Source organism: Callithrix jacchus, chromosome 5 (genome assembly GCF_049354715.1).
Source record: "Callithrix jacchus isolate 240 chromosome 5, calJac240_pri, whole genome shotgun sequence".
Classification (NCBI taxonomy): Eukaryota; Metazoa; Chordata; class Mammalia; order Primates; family Cebidae; genus Callithrix; species Callithrix jacchus.
In genome coordinates, this window is record NC_133506.1 from 26,544,008 (window position 1) to 26,563,164 (window position 19,157).

The 19,157-nt window shown below is 46.9% G+C and overlaps 1 protein-coding gene across 1 annotated transcript in view; it reads left to right on the top strand.

The window, feature by feature from the left end:
• The window catches only part of SLC24A3 (solute carrier family 24 member 3), a 518,474-nt gene that overhangs the window by 375,888 nt on the left and 123,429 nt on the right, over positions 1-19,157 (top strand). Inside the window, exons 4-6 of the mRNA XM_017971984.4 lie at positions 3,056-3,130; positions 8,274-8,358; positions 8,740-8,843. Coding sequence (XP_017827473.2) covers positions 3,056-3,130; positions 8,274-8,358; positions 8,740-8,843 — 264 coding nt within the window. The remainder of the gene's footprint in view (positions 1-3,055; positions 3,131-8,273; positions 8,359-8,739; positions 8,844-19,157) is intronic.

Here is a 19,157-nt window from a genome sequence, read left to right on the forward strand (position 1 = left end):
CTCATGCTGCCCAGCTCACGGGAACTAACACAGCTTTCGATACCCATCACCCTCGAAGGTCCCAAGTCCTTGGCAGATCTCATTTCTCAGCCCCCTCTAAGCATGGATATTATCCATGTATTAGATAGGATTTCTTGCCACAAACCAGATCAATACATAATATCAGAACGCATTCTTGGTGAGATGGTTTATGGACTTCTAAGCAGTGTTGGCTGTTTCAGTGAGTTGAATATGTCAGCTATGGACAGCTTATTTAGATCTTGATTAATCTACAAATGTGCAATTCTGCATCCCAATTACTGAATGTGAGTGTCCTTTCAAAGCTAGTCTTAAAATCTGCATGTCACTGGGTCAGCCAAGTTGTACAGCAAAAAAGGGTTTGATTCCACTGCAATTTGGGAATGTAGTTTCTGATTTATTCCCAGGATACAAAATACAGCAAGAATTATTTTTAACTGACATTTTTTAAAGCCCATTGGCAAATAATTTTGTGAAGATTATGAATAGATCAATTAATGAGTTATTTTGAGATTCTTCTCCATGCCAGGCATCCCAGGCCCCTCAGAGATTAGAGAAGTATAAAACAGAGTTCTTCCCTCTGAAACCCCCCATCACCTACAAAAGTTACACAAGAAATACGAATTCAGAGTGAAAATGTTACAAAATATAGATAGGGATTATAAAATGCAGGTAGAATCACATGAACTGAGAGAGAAATGTAGCTACTGTTTTGATTAATGGCCTCACAAACTCTTATATGCAAATATATAATGTGTGTATATACACATATACATAGATTATTTAGTAAAAAAGATATTGCAATGCTGATTTTCATTTAGCAGTGTATTGTGAATGCCTTTCCTTGTCACTTCATATTGGATTTACACAATTCCTTTTAAGGGCATCTTATTGAATGATAAACTATAGTTTATGTACCCCATTCCCCAAGGTATGTTTTGTTAGGTTTGATAACTTATTGTAGTCAGAAGTTTTGGAACGAAAATAGTAATGCATATGGCTTTGTGCATTTGTCCGATGTTTCTACAGGATCTAGCGTTAAGGTACACTTTAGACTCTTATGATCTCACGGAAGAGACAAAATATATATGTGGAAAGCAAACCAGCTCATACAAAGCAGGGACTCCGGGGCTACATTAGTGCAACTGCCAAGAGTCAAAGGCAAGAGAGATCATTTCATGCTTGGGCGACCACAGAAGGCTTCATGAAGGACAGTTGCAAGTGACAGAAACTTAAAACTGCTTAAGTGTAAAAGCATGAAATTGGAAAGTCTACTTTGATTTTAGACTGGAGCTGGGGCCAGTCACATGGTGTCATTGGGACCTCTGTGTACGTGTGTGTATGTGTGTGCGCGCACACGTGCGTGCATGCTTATGTGGGTATGCATGAGTTTGTGTGCACGTGCCTGTCCCATCTCTTGGATCGGCTTCTCGGTGTGGGAGCAACATTCGTCACAGGCAAGCTTTCTCTATGTGACAGCTACCTCTAGCAACTGCAGATGTGGCGTATGTTTATATCCACCAAAAGAGGGCGTCTCTCCCTCAGCTCCTCCATTTATCTCTGCTTGGCCCCTTACAGACCTATCGCCGAATCTCCACTGTGTGACAGGGCATAGATGTTCTACAGCTATCCTGGTTCCTGTGTCTGTGCTCTGTGTGAGGAGGAAGGGATTTAGGACTCCCATCCTGAGGAGCACTTCTCAACAGGGAAAGATAGTGGGAGGTCAATAAATGAAAGCAATGTCTCTGCTGACTATGCTGGAACTTGAACCACACCTATTAGATGCTTTGAGAAGCGAGGAACCGAGACATTCCAAATCAAACCCGCCTCAACAATGCTCATAGTATGTTATGAAGTCAAGAGGTGGGGTGGGCACTTGACCCAGGCCTCGGTGATATTATCAAGGGTTTAGTTTTTTTCTGACTCAGGGTCAATTTCCTCTCAAGTCAGATTCCTTCAATGTGATGCCAATGGCAATAAGGGCTTGCAGCTTCCTTGTCCATAACCAGAAATAGAGGGTGAGAAATGGCTCCCTTTGGCAAGGACTAAAAGCCTTTCCTGCTCTCTAATTGGGCCAGCCTAGCTCACGTGCTCATCTCTGAACCAATAGCCACAGCTAAGGGATTCTACATACTGACTGGCCAGTCAGCATCCACCCCTAGCGAAAAGGATAGGGTCAGCTTCCACATGGGGCATGGTGGGTATTTGGACAAAATCGGGGTCTCCTTAGGAAAGAGTGGGAGAAGGATGCTAAGCAGTCAATCAACACTGGAATCCGAGTAAGACTTCATTAGTTAGAGAGGAAACATGGGGCTGGACACAGTGGAGAAGCAATTTCTGGACAGAAGGTAGAATTCCAGGGGATACCCTGGTCATAGCTGACCAAGATGCAGAAGCAAGTTTGCAAAGCTGTCCTGCGGGGATCAGTGAGTGAGCAGGTTCAGTTGGAAGTGTTCGTTTATTTATTCCCTCATGCCACATACCTTTATGGAGCACTTACTATATACCAGGCCCTGTGCCAACTGCTGGGGATATGGCAATAATTATATGAAATTAATTATATGACATCATATCCTCATGAACTTCTGGTGGAGGAGATAGAAAATAGATGAACTAATTTAACATGTAACGTACCAGGAAAACCCAAACAGATAAATGAAATACAGAGAAGCAGGAGTCAGAGAGAGAGGTTGCCATTTGAGCAGGGACCTGAAGGGCGTGATGGAGTGAGCCAGTGGGCTATCTGGGGGGAGAGTGTTCTGGGCAGAGGGAAGAACAAATGCAAAGGCCCTGAGACAGGAATCTGTGACATGTTTCGTGGGAAAAAAGGTGGGCAAAAGGAGAGTGGCAGACGATAACGTCAGAGAGGACGCTGGGACCAGGTCTCGGAGGGGTGTTGTGGGCATTGCAAAGACTTGGTTTTTAAGGTGGCAAATTCATGACAACAGAAGACGTTATTGAAGCGAACGGTGGCTGACCCTCACCTTTCTGACTCTGCCTCACTCTAACTTTAACCCCTTGATTTCCTCTCTTCCAGGCCATATACATGTTCTATGCGCTGGCCATTGTATGTGATGACTTCTTCGTCCCTTCCTTGGAAAAGATCTGCGAGGTACGTGCCTCATTTCTCAATATGTTTGAGCCAGACCGGGAACAGGACCTGTGTCCTGTACTGTTTGCACCTCCTCACCAAGGTCCTGGGGAGCCCCCGCATGCCAGCTGTGGTGGGAACAGCAGGCATCAGCAGGTTGGAGAGCGATGGGCAATATTAGCACAAAAGTGCCATCAGCACTGAGTGTTTCATGACAGCAATCAATAATCAGACTTAAACCCACAGTACCAACCACCCCAACTCCATTTAGACCTAACGAAGGGTGCTATTTGCATTTTCCTTCCCCGTTTTCTTTTCCTTTTAAACTCACTCTTCCTTTCTGTTACTTCCTCCACTTCTCTCTCCTGCATTTCTTTCTGCCTCCATAACTCTCCTTTGATGATTTGTGGGGTCCTCAGAGGATTAAAAACCTCCAACCACATACCTTGCCACGCTTCCTCTCTCTGTATATGTACAGAAATGCTCCAAGAGGAAGTGCTGAGATGAAAGAATTGGCCACAGAGATCAGGAAAGTGTCCCTGTCAGAAATCATCGTGGTGAATGCCAGGCTGAACAGAAAGCTAAACCCCTTTCATCAGAAAGTATTCAGCAGATCTAGAACTCTTTCATTCTCCTGCCTCTTTTATCTCTTTGTCTGTTTGGAAACGTAGTTTCCTTTACCTGAAAACCTTCCATTTTATTTATTTATTTATTTATTTTAAAATTCAGAACCCCCCTTTCCAAAGGCATCTCCCCCAGACACCTCTCCTGTCCAGAACTCGGTTTCTTTATGCCACTAGTTCTCAAACCTGCTTGTGTCTTCCCTTTCCTTCTCTCTCCCCCGAGTACCTGATCCAGTAGGTCTTGGGAGAGTGGGAGGGGGCAGAACTTGCATTTCTAATAAGTTTTTGGGTGATGCTGAGGATGCTGCGTGGTCCAGAACCACAAACGTAGAGAGCCACATACCCTAAGCAGTTTCTTCTACATTCTGGAAGTTAGTGTTTGATACTTAAATAAATAAAAAGCGTCCCACAATAACCCTATTTAGAGAGGCCACAGGCGGGGTTCCTTCCAGAGTAGCACAGAATAAGTGAGGTTGCATCTGAAATACACAGTGGGCAGGTGCAGAAGCCCTTTGTCTGAGGAATCCCACTTGGGAGTGGGGCCACCTTATGTTGAAGGGGAGGAGGTGTTCCTCACCTGTAACTGGAGTCCTTTGTGATCTCTGAAATACCACCATTCTGTTGTTTACTCTTCATGCAGAGCAAAACAACTCTCTCTCTTTCCCATGCAACTTTTCTGGTATGAATACGAAAATCATGTTCTGGGAATGTCAGTGCAGTTGTCAGCACATGTTCTACTCAGCTGAGGAAATCCACAGAACCTGTGAATACCCACGCCTTTGTAGGGAGAGGCAATTGAAGAGCCAGAAAATGGCAGAAAAAGGGGGCAGAGGTGAGTTTTTTTTTTTTTTTTTCTTTTGAGATGGATTCTTGCTCTGCCGCTCAGGCTGGAGTGCGGTGTCACCATCTCAGCTCACTGAAACCTCTGCCTCCTGGGTTCAAGCAATTCTCCTGCCTCAGCCTCCCAAGTAGCTGGGACTACAGGTGCCCACCACCATGGCCGGCTGATGTTTTCTATTTTTGTAGAAACAGGGTTTCACCATGTTGCCCAGGTTGGTCACAAACTCCTGAGCTCAGGCAATCCGCCTGCCTTGACCTCCCAAAGTGCTAGGATTACAGGTGCGAGCCACCATGACCAGCCAGGGGTCAGTCTTTTAACAAAAAAATTATAAAAGAAGGAAAAGGAAAGAAATGATTAATGGGTGGGTATTATTTTACTATATGCCTGAGATGGTTCAGTCACTAAGCAATGTGGTGTGACTATGTCTACTTGTCTTTAATCATGTCAAGAATTCTGCCAGGTGACTAATATTATCCCCTCTTTACAAACAAGGAAATCAGAGCTTAGCGATGTTGAGCAGCTTGCCCTGGGTCAAGGGATAGAGTCACTATTTGAGCCTAAGTCAGCCTAAGTTCCAAGTCTTCAGACTTTTTGCTACTCCACTGTCCAGAGTCCAGCCTGGACCAGGTCATGGTGTTGTTAGAACTAGCTGCACTGCCTGGAACCCCAGCCATATCGGAGAGGTGGGTACAGAAGAGCAACCACCCTTTCCTGGGCTCTCCCTGCTCCCACCCGGAGTCTGGTCTTATAAGCAAGATTTGTATAACAAGACAGGGTGCCCCGTGCCTGTCTCCTATAAAGACAGTGTTGGCTCCATGGGCCTTAAACAACCTTAATTGCTGGGGAAACGTTATGTCTGTGAATGGTGGGTGGGCTGAGGTCAGAGTTTACATATATTTAGAGATCCTGACATGTTTACATTTTCTAAGAGATGTGGGATCCATTCTCCCTGGAGTTACACTTTCTCACAGGATGAGAGTATCATGGCGTGGGTCCACCCTCAGCGGCCTCCCGGGCTTCTCCACCCCAGACTCTGTTTACTGCCTGTACTTTCCCTAATCACGTTTTAGTGATTTGATATTGTGTATTTCACGGTTGCTTGTAGACTAAAACTGGGAGTGGGGCAGAAAAACAGAAGGATGCTGTTTCTAGCTTTTGTGAAAGATGAGTGGGGAGAGAAATCCACACTGTTCAACAAATCATTGCTTGGAGGTCAGGACAGGTTCTCACTCAGTCTCAAATACTTTAAAGTTCAACGCAGAAAAAGTGTGGGGTTCTGGAAAAGGAAAAGAAAATGGGAGAAAGAGAAGGAGATAAAGGCGATGATCCAGGAGCTGAAACCAGGGTCAGGCCCTGGGGCCTGCAAAGCACCTACTACAAGCAAGCCCTTCCCCGTCTGGACCTCACTTTATCCTTGTGTGAAATGACAACCCCTAGATTTCAACAGCCAAGGGATCATTGCAGGACATGCAGAGAGGATCTGCAGGGTTTAGAGAAGTCCTATAGGCCACGGTAGACAGACTCGGCTGCACTGAGGGCGGGAAAGGAGAGGCATTCCAAGAAGAGCAGCGAGCATGAACCAAAGCTCAGAGGTGAACCAAAGACCTGGAGGTGGCAGCCCTGGGCCGAGCAGAGGATCTTCTAGGGAAGATGAGGATGGATGGGGAGGGCGGGAGGGTTTGGGACCCATGCGGAGGCTTCCTGGACAGCAGTGGGACATTTGAGCAGCGGAGGATGTGACAATAGGTCTGGAGCACTCCTCACCCCTCTGACATTAATGCTAAGCTGGCTCTGCCTGGACCAAAACTCTGTACCAGGGGCTGGGAGAGACTAGTTCAGACACAGCATGTCCTATGCCATCCCAGTGCTCTTAGCTGCAGAGCAGCTCCAGGGTAGCATCCACAGGGGCTGGAGGGAGTGGCGGGGAATTAGCAAGTGCAGAAGTGAGAGTGGGGGAAGGAGAGACTGATGCTGCAAAGGATAGAGGTGGGAAGAGATCAGGAAAGGGCTTGTACCAGGGGCAGGATTAGAGCAGCCCTTAGAGGGAAGATGTCAGTGGCCAAGTATTTTGAGGAAGCTTATTTTGGTAAGAGAAAGTCTGAGCCACAGAACCGAGACCGGGGGAACAGGGACCTGCACAGCATGCGGGGAGCCCGGCCTGCCAGGCTGGGCTTTAGGAATTATTCAAAGCTCTGGAGGGAGCTGGGAGGGCTTTTGAGGGCTCTGTCATGGTAGATGGGAGTCCAGAGGCAGGAAGACCAGAGTCCTGTGAGATGTTGCCAGGGCTGTGAGTGGGGGATGATGGAGGGGTGTAAGAAGATACTGTAGAAGAAACAAACCGGCTGGCAGAAGGAGCAAGGGGAATTGGACATGAACCCGAGGTCTGCACACACAACTACTACCCCAGCAGGACAGAACCACAGCAATGCACGGCTCCCACCTCTTGGCAGGTCTTGGCAAACCACACAGGGAGCTGCCCGCTGTGGGTCAGGCTACCTCGCTCACAGACTCTTAGCTCCATGGGACAGGACTGCTCAGGGACCTCTCACGGCCACACCTTGTAACTCTGCAGTATCTGCGCCTCCATCTTAGGGTCTGCTCAGCATCCCATGTGAAGCTTAGCTGTCCAGCTGACAGCGAAGGGACCCAGGATCCTAGATCAAAATCCTCAATTAGGGCTCCTCCTGCAGTCAGCTGTGGGTCAGTCAATGGAGGCCAGTGACCTACACCAGGGCCACACTGACCCTCTATGGCTGAGCAAGGAAGTGCAGCTGTTGGTGCCGCTGGAAAGAGGAAGATGTCACTCAAGTTTGGCATCTCTTGGACTGCCAGGAGAGAACTGGCTATTCAGTGGCAACCATCAGCATATCTTTTAGGTCATGACTGAAGGCAGAAATGCAAAACAAACCTGCTAGCCAGCCTCTAATGTATAATTGCCTTGCTTCTTCCAAATCACCTTTTGGTTTAACAAACAGGGTAACCTGGCTGACGCCTCAAGCCCCCACTCCCACTCTTTTCAGCCTCAAGCCCCCTATCCCAGGGTTTCCAGATTGCCTCAAGGAAGAGGAGTGGATTTCAGGAGCGTGATTCCCACACCCACACCCCCACATGCCTCCATAACCTCCTAAAGACTCATAAACTGGTTACCACGAGCCTCATTTAGCCTGAGGTCGTCGTAGTATTGCAAAAATCAGGAAGTCCTGCATAAAAGTCTGGATTATCAGCAACTCTTAAAAATCAGAAAATCTGCCACACTAAGGGAACTGGGTAATGCTGCCCATAGAAAAGAGGTGAATGCCTCCGTCATGCCTCACACCTACCGCCTGCTGTGGCCTCCCATGGCCCACTCCACTCCTGATTGTCATCTGCACCGACCCTGGGGGAATTGGGTTAAAGACCCCTAGATCTTCCTAAGAGGCTTTAGCTCATAAGGACATGCAGTTCCCTCCCCAGTCCTGCCCCTTGAGTAGGACATTGAGAGGAGCTTTGGGTCAGCAGAGGTACAGCAGCAGTGGCTGGGCTCTGTGAGAAGGAGAAGGAGGCTGAGGGGTACTAAGCACTAGCCCCAGGTCCCATAGGTCCTGCTGTCACTGAAGCCCCAGGCTGTGCTTCTCAGGGCTTGGATTCTTGGGTGTCATGGTCACCTCTCTTCCCAGGTGGAATCCCAACTCACCTGTGCTTTGTCTTTGCTCCTCTATAGCGCCTGCACCTCAGTGAAGATGTGGCTGGGGCCACATTCATGGCGGCGGGCAGTTCGGCCCCAGAGCTGTTCACATCGGTCATAGGTAGGTGACAGCCTGAGGGACGTCTCAGCCCTTCACTGTCTGAAGGAAAAGGGCTCTGGGAACAGATGGCTCCAGACCAAGATTGTCTGCCATTCACAGGCAATGATAATTCAGGGGCCTCAATGAGTAGAGCATCAGCCTCCCATCTGCTGTTGTTTTATTTAAGTGATGATTTTACTGTTCATGAACTTGTCCCAGCCCCTGAGCCCACCACGCTCCTGAACAGCAGTCATCCCTCTGTAGATTAGAAAGCTCTCTCCACCCCTTGGCTGTTTCCTGTAGATTCTGAGAACAATCTAATGCTTATGAGAGGTCCCCCACGCCCACCTTGGAATGCAACAAGGCCAGAACAGCCAGGCTGATGTGGGACCTGTGTTTCAGGGGTCTTCATCACCAAAGGCGACGTGGGAGTTGGCACCATTGTGGGCTCAGCGGTATTCAACATCCTGTGCATCATCGGTGTCTGCGGGCTCTTTGCTGGGCAGGTAAGACGGGCAGCTTCTTTGTGATGGCAAAATGTGACATCTGGAGAAAAAGGGGGCATGGGGTTTAGGCAGGGGACTGCCTTGCTGGAACACAGCTTGCATCTGTGCCCAGTGGTTTGGTCAGCAGTGATTTGGGACCTCACATCCCAGGAGGCTGGCCCAGCTGGAAATGGAAAGTGGTAATCCACCATTACTTGGTCTCCATGTTAATGGAATACAGAATGCTCAAGTCCACAGAAACAATTACCCAGCCTGAAAGATGTGGGTTACAATCTGAAGGGTGTCACACTCATTTTGATATTATAGATCTGATCTAGAATGGTTAAATTCAATGTCAGGTATGATATTCTCCCAGTGGAAATAGAATACATGAGAATCTGCTAAACACAATGAGAATACATGAGAATCTGCTAAACGAAATGTGCGGTCATCATGGTTTAGGACACAGCCTAACATTTCTTGATCTTGTTAGAGCATGCATTTCTCTGTTTGTTACAGCGTGCCTTTTGGGGTCATTCATGAAGGGCTTTGCAAGCCCGCAGTTTACTTATAGAAATGATGCCACTTCCAGGGAGTGTCCTGGGGTCTGTGTCCTTTATGAATGCCGGCGTATGCTTTGGAAAGTTTGGGGTAGGTGCTCAGGAGCCACTGCATGGGTGGCTTTGGGCATCAGAGCCTGCAGGACACTACAGTAGTGCCTGGATGCTTGTTTGCAGGGTTTGTAACTGTTTTGCCAACTCCGATATCCTAATTTTTTTCTAAGGAATTTTATTCAGAAACAACACAACCCTGAGGTCTCTGCCCAAATGCTCACAACTTTGTGTATCTTCTAGTATGAGCCACTTCTGAAAGCTCACTGAGGCCACTCCACTTACAATATCAAGGGACCCATTGATCGTAATCACACCATCAGCAGCCTTGATAGGAACGGTGCACTGTTCTGCTAGAAGCAGCTGATTGGGTCAGGAGGCTGAGGAGAGCCCCAGGGCAGCCTTCTCCAGGCTCACAGCAGTGGCAAGGGGCACCCCATGCTGCCCATTCCGCTGATGCAGACTCGAGGGTCTCCGTGCAGGATACCCCTGGTGCATCATTGCATTCTCCACTGCCCATTTTAACTCCCATCGTCTTCATGCCTATTGATTTGTCTGGATTGCCTGGTATGTTCGTTGCTTTCAGGTGACGTGCAGAAGGGCATCTGGATCTCATCAGGAGTCAGCTCCAGGGCCTACATGTGGATGGGTTCCTTCTATCAGGAGAAGGGGCTCCCAGCACATGGTGACTGAGCTCTGCTCAGCTCCATAGACTAAATACTTTCCCTCTTCTCATCCTTTCTGTCAGTGAGTTCATGTCTTAGATTTTGTGAACCCACAATATGTGCTTTTTAAATCTCCCATAAATGTAGTTCATATTTTTTTTAAATGAGTCTCTGCCTTTGCCCTTGGTGCTATTGGCACTTCCCTGGCTCTCCTTCACCTTGGACACCTGCTCGTGGCCCTCCAGAGATGAACGGTCGCACCCAGCAGAAGAGTCTGTTGCTGTGAGCACTCTGCTAATTAGCATTGTCACCATCAGCAGTATGGTTATTAGTCTGGCTGTTATTAGTGTTGTCATTAGTTCATTAGTCATTTGTACCTGAAGCTTGATTCAAAAGCAAGCCCAAAGGAAGAGAGATAACATAGAGAAATGAAACAAATGACTGGGGAGCATCTAGTCAGTGCCTCCCAACTAATTACCTCTGAAATGGCTCGGACGCATGTGTGGCTCACCACTCATTAGCAACGCGGTTCATCCCAGCTTGGCTGGAACACCGGCACCAAAGGCAAAGGGATCCCTGAACTCCAGTAATGCTGGTGTCTGTCCCTTGACTCCCTCCAGAAGGTTTTTGCTGGCTCAGCTCACAACCCCACATAACCTCGGACAGAAGTAACAACCATGACTGTTGGGAGAAGCAGTCCACGCAGTGACTCTGGATGCCAACCTTTCCTCCTGCCTTTCCTGTCTTGTGCCCACTTGGATATTTTCAAGGCCATCCAGCTCAGGGATCCTTCAAGTCTTTGCAGAGGAAGCAAAATTATGTTTTAGAAAGAACATGGGCTGGGGAATCAGATGGGTCTAGGTTTGAATCCTGATTCTACCATTTTCTTACTGTGGGACCTTGGAGAAGTTACTTATGTTCTCAAAGCCTCATTTTTCTCATCTGTAGAGTGGGTACAAGCACATCTACTTCCTAGTGTTCCCATCAAGAAGAACCATAGCATTTTAGCATTACTAGCATCTGCTCTACATGGTAAGTCAGTCTCGGTTAGACACCATTATCAATGCTCAGAATACACACCCCTGGGTTCTCACCTCGAAATTCCACCTAGGTCACTGTGATAATTGGTTGATGGAGATTATCCAACAGTCAAGGGTGTCCATCTCTTAATTAACAGACACAGGATACTCGGTGGGAAGGGAAGGGATAGTCAGGGAGAAGGTCTTCTAAATGGAAATCAAAATAAGGAGATGTTCATGGAAAAACAATCTCAAAGGACTGGTGCTTACTTCTGTGCTGTCTATCAGTGGGAGGAAGAAAAGAAGAAATGGCAGCTTCCCAGCCTCACATAAGGAGAAGCCCTCCCAGGTGGTGGAGCTGGGGCAGTGGAATGTTATAGCAAAGGCTGGATATTGGGAATGGAAGCGATTAATAAATCCAATCATGGGTCTCACTTAACATTTTATTTATGTTGATCTGCACTTTCATTTGGCTGAGAGAATTACCAGCGAGTACCCGTGGGCCTCCCTGTATGAATTTCAGCATGGAGGGCTGCACAGGACCAAGTCTGTTATCCATCTGAAATTAAAGTAATTAAGCTATAGGGTTTGAGTTCCTGTCTCAATTAGGGTTTTGATGAATCCAGTGTAATTAAATGCCTGCTGTATTTGCAGTATGCAAACAACCCTCGCTTCCGTGTTCGCCTAAGGTGCTCTGGGGAGTTTTATGGGACAAAAAGGAAATTACTTCTTAGAAAGTGGCTTATAGAGAGGTTCTTGGCATCACTGCAAGACATTTACAAGGCTGTGGTCCTACAAGTTTCCTTTATTTATAAACAAAGAATAATGACAATGAAGAGAAAACACTGAGCTCTTGATGCAACATACTAATGCAACTTGCACGTTGTGTTGAAAGGACTTCATGCCCATTTTGTAAAACAATGTACTTACGGGTTTAAATCTGCTGTTCAGAGCATGTTAAGATTTAAATGCATAACCACAAACAGAAATTACGCTGCTTAACTGCAGCCCAGGTGAGGACTTTCACATTCAGGTTATTACAGGTCGGCAGATGGCTCCAGTTTATAATGGAGAGCTCCAGCATCGGCTCTACTGGCATCCTCAAAATGTGCCTGATGTGCTTTGGCAAGGCCCATCTCATCTTGGCTGGGTTTGCCTTTCTTCCGATAATGCTGGCTCGATTAAACAACCCTAGCAGCACCCAGAGGTTGCACCTCTGAATTGAAATCCGCCTGCATTTGGGTTTCCCCAGGAGCCTATAAGCAAGGACTCAAGTGCAAACAGTTGATTTGAAAGGTGATCCCAGGACGTCTATCGGGACAGTGGGAAGGAAGGCAGGGAAGAGAAAGCAGCAGAGGAAAGTGTGTTAGCAAGCCAGTTATCCCTGTGGGCAACTGAGATTTAATTCTTCTGTGGGAACTGGAAGATGGTTTACCGGAAGAGCCACCACGTTATCCCATGTAAGGAGGCAGGGGAGCTGGAGTATTTATTTATCCACCAACTTCCATCATTCATTGGTTAAAGACTGCTCTTAAGGGACATTAATTCCCCACCATTCCAGCTTGCTAGTCCCAGGCAGAGGGGACTTGGGGGCCCAGGAGAAACCCCCAGGCAAAGAGATCTAGGGGCAACAGTTGAAAGGACCTGAAAAGGTAAATGTGGGGAAATACAAGTGAACCCATAATGCATTTGCTACGGACTCAAGACAAAGGCTTTAAAACAATTCACTTCAGCTACCTTGGATGAAACACAAGCTTTACTACTAGGCAGACTAGAAAGAGTCCAGGGCCAGGACATCTTGCATTTGAAGAATTTCCTCTCATGTTAAAAATAACAGCTACTGTTTATTAAGCTTCTCCAACATTCAGGCACCACACTAGATTCTATATAAATATTTGCAGAAACACACCCACTGAGGTTTTTTTTTTTTGGTTGTTTTTTTTTTTTTTTTTGGTTTTTTTTGAGACGGAGTTTCACTCTTGTTACCCAGGCTGGAGTGCAATGGTGCGATCTTGTCTCACTGCAACCTCCGCCTCCTGGGTTCAGGCAATTCTCCTGCCTCAGCCTCCTGAGTAGCTGGGATTACAGGCACGTGCCACCATGCCCAGCTAATTTTTTGTATTTTTAGTAGAGACGGGGTTTCACCATGTTGACCAGGATGGTCTCGATCTCTTGACCTCGTGATCCACCCTCCTCAGCTTCCCAAAGTGCTGGGATTACAGGCATGAGCCACCGCGCCCGGCCCCCCACTGAGTTTTAAGATAGTATCATCCTTCTTCACAGGCAAGGAAATGAATAGATACCGGGGGATTCAGTATCCCCCAGATGGCAAAGGGTCTGTCGTGAGGTAAAGACTGAGCTTGAGCTCACATCAGTGGGTTATAAAATCCAGGGTAGATGATGTGTTGGGTTTTGTCTCTTTCCAAATGGGGAATCTATGATTTTAAAACCTCCAGATGTTAGCGTTACATTCTTTTGATCAGCCTTGGATTTTATGTGTTCCTTGTAAGTTTGGGGTGTAGGATCTGGGGTCAATGCAAATAAAACAGGCACGACAGCAAAATAATGGTAGCCCATGATTAGCAATGAAAGCATTAGGTAGGTGTCATTACTTACAATGGCAAAAACCACAATTACTTTTGCACCAACCTAGTATTGTACTTGGCTCAAGTACTAGTGCAGCTAGAAGCTTCCCTTAGGCTCAGATGGCATCTCCCACAGCTGGGCTCTTGCTTCCACCACAGATGGAGGACTCAGGCTGATAAACACGATGGGAGACACACAGACTGCCCCAGCTGACCCCACAAACCTTGGTTCCGAGCTTATTGTTCCCCAGACAAAACCCTACACTTTATCTACCCTGTTCCAACCCTAAGACACATCCAGATTCCCCAGGAAGCTGGGGATGGAGGACAGGGGAGGCTGAAAACCACACGTCAGCAGTTTTGCGAAACCTAAAAATAGGGGCTGGAGACCTAACAGCCACTCCAGGGAGGGAGATGAAACTGCAAGGAAGAGAATGAGTGATCTGTCGAGAAACCAAGAGGACAGGTGCAGGGGAAGGCTTCACCCAGGAGGCGCTTCCTTACAGGATCCCGTGAGTACCAGAGAGCAGAATGTGGGGTGCGGGAGTGGACCAAGGCCAAGGTCAGATCCAGATGGGGCAGCCACTGAATTCCATCACAGCCAGTACAACTGGGCTTCTCCCAGCATCTTCTGCAAGCTGTGGCATCAGGAGGCAGGTCCCTGTTAGAAGCAGAGCCCCAGCCCTAGCCACATGCCAACCTAATCAGAAGAGCAGCTCACCTGCTTCAACTCCATCTGCAGGCTCAGCTCTTCCCACGTCCTAGACCAAGCGTGGCCTTGGATGAGAGGCATCCTCCAGCAGTTGGTCCAGGCAGGGTAGACAGGCCTCCTAAGGCCCCAGTCCTATGACTGACCGTCTGCCTGAGACTGTCTCCCACACTGTCGCCTAGTAATTTCTTTTCCCTGGCCATCCCCACCCCCACCCTCTCAAGGCCAGGTCCTGACACGGCTCCACACCTCATCTCCCCCCACAGACACTGTTGGTTCCAGACCCAGCGTTGTACTGAGGCCACCCGCCGGCTCTGCACTGCTCTGTTTTTGTCACCTCTACAACTTCATACCAGATCTCTGTGTTGGTTTTGACTTTGGCTTACAAAACTTGTTTCTTGCTTGTTCTATTCCTTTGGTATGACCTCCTGAAATCAGATTCATTCTCAGATCCACATCTCGACTAATTCAGAGGCTTTCAGTTTCAGGTAACAAAAAAAAAATTCAAACTCTAACTGGCTTCTTAAATGAAGGAAATTTATTGATGTCTCTGAAAAATGCAAAGGAGAGTGGACATCAGGTATGGCTTGATCAGGACTTTCAGCCCCATTGTTGTGATTCTTCTATCTCTAATCTCTGTTTCCTTCTTGGACTAGTTTTTTTTTTTTTTAATGGCATAAAAAGCTGTAGCATTTTCAGGTCTCATATACAAATACCACATTGCCAGGAAAGAGAAAGAGAATGTCTCCTTGGCCACAATACCTCGTTCCCCACCTCCACATAGCATCATCAGACAAAACTCCGACTGGGCCAGCTCAGGTCACCTGAGCATCCCTGAACCAATCATTGTGGCAAAGGAACTAGTTACGCAATTGGTTTAAGTTAATCAAGAATCACGCACCATTTCTCCCTTCCCTCCAGAGCTAAGAATCTAATCACTTCCACCCCACATACACAGTTTTTGGTTTATGATAAAAAGCAGAGATAAATGCCTACAGGACAAACCATGTGCAATATCATGTGCTGCCTCAGTGTCTTCTTTCCCTGTGATGGTGTAACACGAAGAACAAAATGCACACAGATTCACTCTAGGTCTTGGTGTGGACATATGCTCTCCTTTCTTTCAGGGATAACCCAGGAGTGGGATTACTGGGTCGTGTGCTAAATATGTTTGTAAGAAGCCACCACCAAACAGTTTGCAAAATGGCTGAACCGTTTGTATTTTCAGCATCTGCACATGGGATTCCAGGTGCCCCACATCATCACCAGCACTTAGTATTATCACAGTATTTCATTTTGTTTTAATATTAGCCATTCTAGTGAGCACAACTGGTACCTCACTGTGGTCTGAATTTGCATTTCCCTGATGAGTCGTGATGTTGGACATCTTTTAACAGGCTTCTTTGCCACCTTCTTTGGTGAAAAGTCTGTTGAAATCTTTGCCTATTTGTTAATTAGGGGTTTTGTCCTCTTCTTATTCTACTGTCCTGGCAGTCTCTAAACGATCACACTTGACCAAGCACTCCTCTGAGTCCTTCTGTCAAATTTATTTCCAAGGCCAAATCAATAGTGGGTAGAGCCATTATAAATGGTTTAGACTGATCATGACAATGTTGTATTAACTCTGTTGCATGGATTTGGGTTTGCAGGAGAGGTACTCACAACCAGCACTCTGCAGTGGGGTAAAGAAAATGAAGCCATCACTTCCCTTTAATATGGTACACCTGGGTGCATCTGAGATGCATCATTCCAGAAATGTGAAGAGAAAAGCAGGAGCTGCTGGTGCCCAGAGGTGAGCACTCCTTCCATGTAATTTTCACGATGCTCCTTGAAAATTAGTAATTTTCATGTTTCTCTTGAAACTCACTTTCAAGGAGCACCATGAAAATTACTGGAAGGAATGTTCACCTCCTGAAACTCACTGCCTGTATCCTTGACAAAGACTTTTTTTTTTGGAACTGGAGTCTCATTCTGTTGACCAGGCTGGAGTGCAGTGGTTCAATCTCGGCTCACTGCAACCTCCGCCTCCTGGGTTCAAGTGATTCTCCTGCCGCAGCCTCCTGAGTAGCTGGGATTACAGGTGAGCGCCACCACATCCAGCTAATTTTTTGTATTTTTAGTAGAGATGGGGTTTCATCATGTTGGTCAGGCTGGTTTTGAACTCCTGATCTCATGATCTGCCCTTCTCGGCCTTCCAGAGAGCTGGGACTACCGGTGCCTGCCACCACGCCCAGCTAATTGTTTTATTTTTAGTAGAGACATGTATAGACTATATAATAATCAAATCTGGGTATTTAGAGTGTCTGTCACCTTAAATATCTATCATTTCTACATGTTGGGAACATTTCAGGTCCTCTCATCCAGCTGTTTTGAAATATGCCATACATCGTTGTTCATTGTAGTCACCCTCCTCTGCCATCAAATATTACACCTTATTCTTTTTACCCAATTGTATGTTTGTACCATTAACCAACCTCTCTTCATCTCCCCTCACCCCACACTCTTCCCAGGTGCTGGTATCCATCATTCTACTTTACGCCTTCATGAGATTCACTTTTTCAGCTCCTGCATGTGAATGAGAACATGCAATATTTATCTTTCTGGGCCTGGCTTACTTTCACTGAACATGATGACTTCTAGTTCCAACCGTGTTGCTGCAGATGACAGGATTTCGTTCTTTGTTATGGCCAAATAGTATTCCCTTGCACGTAAATGCCACATTTTTACGCATTCATCCATCAGCAGACACTTAGGTTGACTCCATACCTTTGCTGTTGTGAACAGAGCTGCTGCAGATGTGGGAGTGAAGCATATCCCTTCAGTATTGAGTTTCAATCTTAAAATGGAGACGTGAAGGACACAACCAAAGTAAAGTTTGGGGGCATTTTTGGGATTTGTCTAATATGACCGAACACTTTTCTAGTCAAATTCTTTTTATTCTAGGCCAATCTTTTTTTTTTTTTAATTTTTCATGAAAAGACATTTGTGGCCTCCTGATGCAGCTGCTCTTTCCTGCAGGGGAAATCTAACTCTGCACTTGAATGGAAACCTGGAGCCTGGACCCGAGCCTGAATCTCCAAGTGAGAAAGGAACAAATGCCATTAACCTTCCAGATGGTGTGCAGACCATCTAGAGCAATGGGAGGGCTCACATACCACATGTCTGGCTTTGACTGGCAAAGTAACATTGGCTCTGCCTCCGCTGACCCAACCAAGGGGGTGACTTACCTTGTGCGTGGCAGGGAGGATGAGTTCCTTCTTCCCTTCCCTACAGTGGATATGCATGAACTGCGATTCCCTGGGAGATGAGAAAGAATAAAGCACACTGGCCTCAGTATGCTTCATTTACTTGTGACCTTTTCCCTCACAGTGGAATTGTGGCTGCACTTGGGGCATGGAAAATTAGAATTAGGGCACTTGGTGAGGTGCCAGCAGCTGGGAGACGGCATGAAACCCCTGCCCTTCGTCATTCTAAGACCTTGGTCATTATACAGTAAACTTTACTTTTTCCACTCTCTTGCTCTGTCTTTGATTAGTGCAACATGCAACTTCTAAACACGTGTGTCCCTGACTCCCCACAGCATCTTTGTGTTTGACTCTTTTCTTAAAAGAAATAAAAATTTAAATATATATATACGTATATATACACACACATACATATACACACACCCCAGTTACTATTTTTATTTTTAATTAAGCACAGTTTTCATATGAACAGCTAGTCGTTACTGGGAACTCAGTTGAGTCGATGTGAAATCCTGTGCATGAACTCGTTTAACCTTTGTATCAACCCCATGGTGTAGGCCGTGCTTTCTTCATCGTACAGATGAGAAAATAGAGCCCAGAGAGGGAGGTTGCGAAGCATACCCCAGGCAACACATCCAGGAATAGCAGAGCTGGGACACAGAAGAAAGCAATTTGGTTCCAGAATTTGTTGATTTCTGTGGGGCACACGTGAGTCAGTGGAGCAAAACAGGGCAGAGGGACTCCCGTCCTGGGGGTCCTAGAAGAACACGACTCCCATATGGAGGAGGAGGCCGCCCTAGAGTGTCCTGCAGCCCCTCCCATGCATCTGGAGGACAGTGTGTGTGACGTGTCCTTGGGCCTGTTTGGTTTCGAACACCTGATAGACAGTGCTGAGCCCGGCTACCCAGGTGTTCATCTCTGAGTGGAAAACGAGATGTTGCCTCCTGTCAGACACTGAGACTCTATTCCGAGCTACGTTTATGCATGCCCTCATTATGGAATTTTGCAGGGATTGAAATGTGGTGTGGGACTAAATGGAATCTGAGTGGATACCATTGCCTGATACCATTGTGCTCTGGGGCTGGGACGCTCTGCAGCACAAAGCACAGGAAGACTCAGCTTCCCTCATCCTGATTAGTTTGTTAGGCCCATTCTGTTCCTGACATCTACTCTCTTTGGGAAGAATTGACTGTGTTTCAGGGATATGGAGGAAAGCTTGAGAGGGGAGCAGCCAGGAGGTTCTTCTATGACCTACAGAGTCAAAGCTCAGGCATGTCCTTCGTAAATGCGTGCTTTTCTTTTTGGAGGCATGTTGGCTTCAGAGTCCTTGGAGGGCTTGACTTGGCTTATGCTACCTGTGAAGGTCCAGGGGCCGGGTTGAAGGCCTGTGGGGATCTTTCTGAGGGAAGGCCTCAGTGCGTTTGGTACAGAGTTGAGAACCAGGTCAGGGTGGAAAACATGTGGCCTTCACCCAAGCGGGAGTTGATCTTCCAGCTCTCCC